General features: G+C 41.9%; 1 protein-coding gene across 1 annotated transcript in view; it reads left to right on the forward strand.

The window, feature by feature from the left end:
* Positions 1-1,430: 1,430 nt before the first annotated feature.
* LOC125503679 (whirlin-like) overlaps positions 1,431-2,331 on the forward strand; it is a 4,262-nt gene continuing 3,361 nt past the window's right edge. The window contains exon 1 of the mRNA XM_048664409.1: positions 1,431-1,696. Coding sequence (XP_048520366.1) covers positions 1,466-1,696 — 231 coding nt within the window. The 5' untranslated portion in view covers positions 1,431-1,465. The remainder of the gene's footprint in view (positions 1,697-2,331) is intronic.

Here is a 2,331-nt window from a genome sequence, read left to right on the forward strand (position 1 = left end):
ATATTGGACTTGCGGGAATCGTTTGCGTTCACTCGGGAATTTTTTCTGTTTCGTTTGTTTGTAGAATTTGCGTTCGGAATTGCTTTCTAGTGATTTGGCCAAACAATTCCCGCCGATCGGCACTATTTATTACAAGCACGATGATCGACACCTGATGGTTTGTTTTAGTTACTTTTGGTTGATCACGGCAAACGTTTTCAGATGATGATGATGGCGAAAATGTTTGCTGGGATCGCGAATCGCCGAAATTGGAACCCCAAATTTCCACATTTCCACACCCAAAACCCACACGAAAAATTCCACTAATCTGGCTTTCGGATGTTCAAATTATCTGCACCTTCTACTTCTCCACACTGCTTCTTCAAGTCGCTTGTTTTTGTAGATTTACCTGAAACCTACCACCAACTAATACTCAGATGAGTTCAGCTCTGTCACCAAATACACGCAATCAAGGCATTGTGCATATTGAGTAGTGTTGTATCTTTTGGACATTTTTGGCTAAATACAGTCTCCCATTGTGCAGCTCCACCTCAAACACTCTCTTGGAGATGGGAAACTGTATTACCTAACGACAAACGATTACACTAAGGGCTGTTTCAGAGTCAAGGTTCACTTTGGGGTCAGACATCGCATGCATGCGGGGGCATGAAAGTTTTAGAGTTTTGCGACCTTGTTAGAGCACCTTGTAGATTTCACTGCAAATAGGGCAAACTAGTTTGCTGATTTTTCCCTCATGATCACCACATTCTGTTCCCTATCGATTTCTTCTAGTAGTTTAGTTTGCATTTAGTTATAGAAGTTGATTTACTGGGCCTCGTAAGTAGTGATGCAAAAATGTCCGGTTTCTACGGCCAAAATTCGATGATTTAGCACAACTTATCCTAAGAGGGTCAACGGAAACAGCAACAAACAACTTCAACTTGTTTTTTCCAAACAACTTACAAACGCTCTGGAGCTTTTGAGGATGACAAATTTCATCAGCAGCTCAGGTATTTCCTCACTGAAAAATCTAGAGGATCAAAATCTGGACTTCGTGCTGGCCATAGTGTTGAAAATGTACCTTTAAGTAACTCCTCACTTGCAGCCTGCATTAGTGTTTTTAGAAATGTGTTTTTCAAATAATAAACAATGTAGAAGAAGAAAAATATGAGAACCAAGGCAGATTGTGATGGCCAAAAACGACTTCCTCAAGCCAAATTTGTCACCCTGAAAGACCTCGGAATACGCGAGCAAAAAACTCCGAGTAGTTCGCGAGTTATTTGCAAAATGACTTTGCCCCTGCATGTCTGTTCCCGTTGACTTTTCCTCCTAAGATAAGTGGTGGTAAATCGCATTACTTTTAGCACAGCAAATTTTCAACGTCGAAAGTCCCCCAAAGTTCACAAATCTGAGTTGCCTACAGCCAGTTTACTGTCGCTTTCACTCTGTTTAGGAGCTCGCGCACAAGCTATCGCGCAGCTTCGACATGAAAGAGGATGGCAGCTTATTGGAGGGGGATGAAGTGATGCGCCGCCACCAATCAATGCAGCGTCTGACCAGAGATGGACAGTTGGAACCCAGGGAACCGCCCAGAGTCCTACAGGACGAAGAGGGCAACTTGCGCGTGATGGTGAAGAAAACCAAACCGATTTTGGGCATTGCGATTGAAGGGGGCGCCAATACGAAACACCCTCTGCCTAGAATTATTAATATTAATGTGAGTACTGTGGTCAGGTTTGGTTAGTTGTGAGCTGTTGGGGAGTGAGTGAGATGGTGTGGAAATGAATGTAAGTTCAAAAACTTGGACCAAAAAAAACCTGCCCAGCTAAATCAAGTTGATTCTGTTACTTCATTGCCTTAATTTGGTCCTTCAAAGCGGGTTTACCCGAATTATTAATCCCGCTCGAAGGACCAAAATCAGTGTTTTTCCCAATATGAATCTAATATTTTAAGGGACGATTCTTGGACCAATTTCAAGACAAAAACTTTATATCAGCATATATCGTAGACGCTCTAGCTTTCGCAATACAGGGTGGTAAAGTTTGAATTGCACACAACAGAGCCCGTCCGATTTTAGCAAGTCGACGCTGCCGTCAAACGATTTTCATTTTTTTAAGCAAAAACCAGGCGTCGGACGAAATAACAGCAAGAGATCAAATTTGTTTGGAAATGCATGAGGATTGCGACACCCATTTTATTTTTAGATAATGTAGAATCTTACCATTTTTTTAAGCCGGCAGCTTCATAAAGCAGTTTGGCATTGCATTTGCAAAAGACCTCGCAAACATTTTTCACTCAAAATCTGAGCCCGATATCGAGCCATTTTTAGCACCATGCAGTAGAGAATATGTT

The sequence above is a fragment of the Dendroctonus ponderosae genome, unplaced genomic scaffold (genome assembly GCF_020466585.1).
Source record: "Dendroctonus ponderosae isolate FM_Combo_2020 unplaced genomic scaffold, Dpon_F_20191213v2 Dpon_F_20191213_229, whole genome shotgun sequence".
NCBI lineage: Eukaryota > Metazoa > Arthropoda > Insecta > Coleoptera > Curculionidae > Dendroctonus > Dendroctonus ponderosae.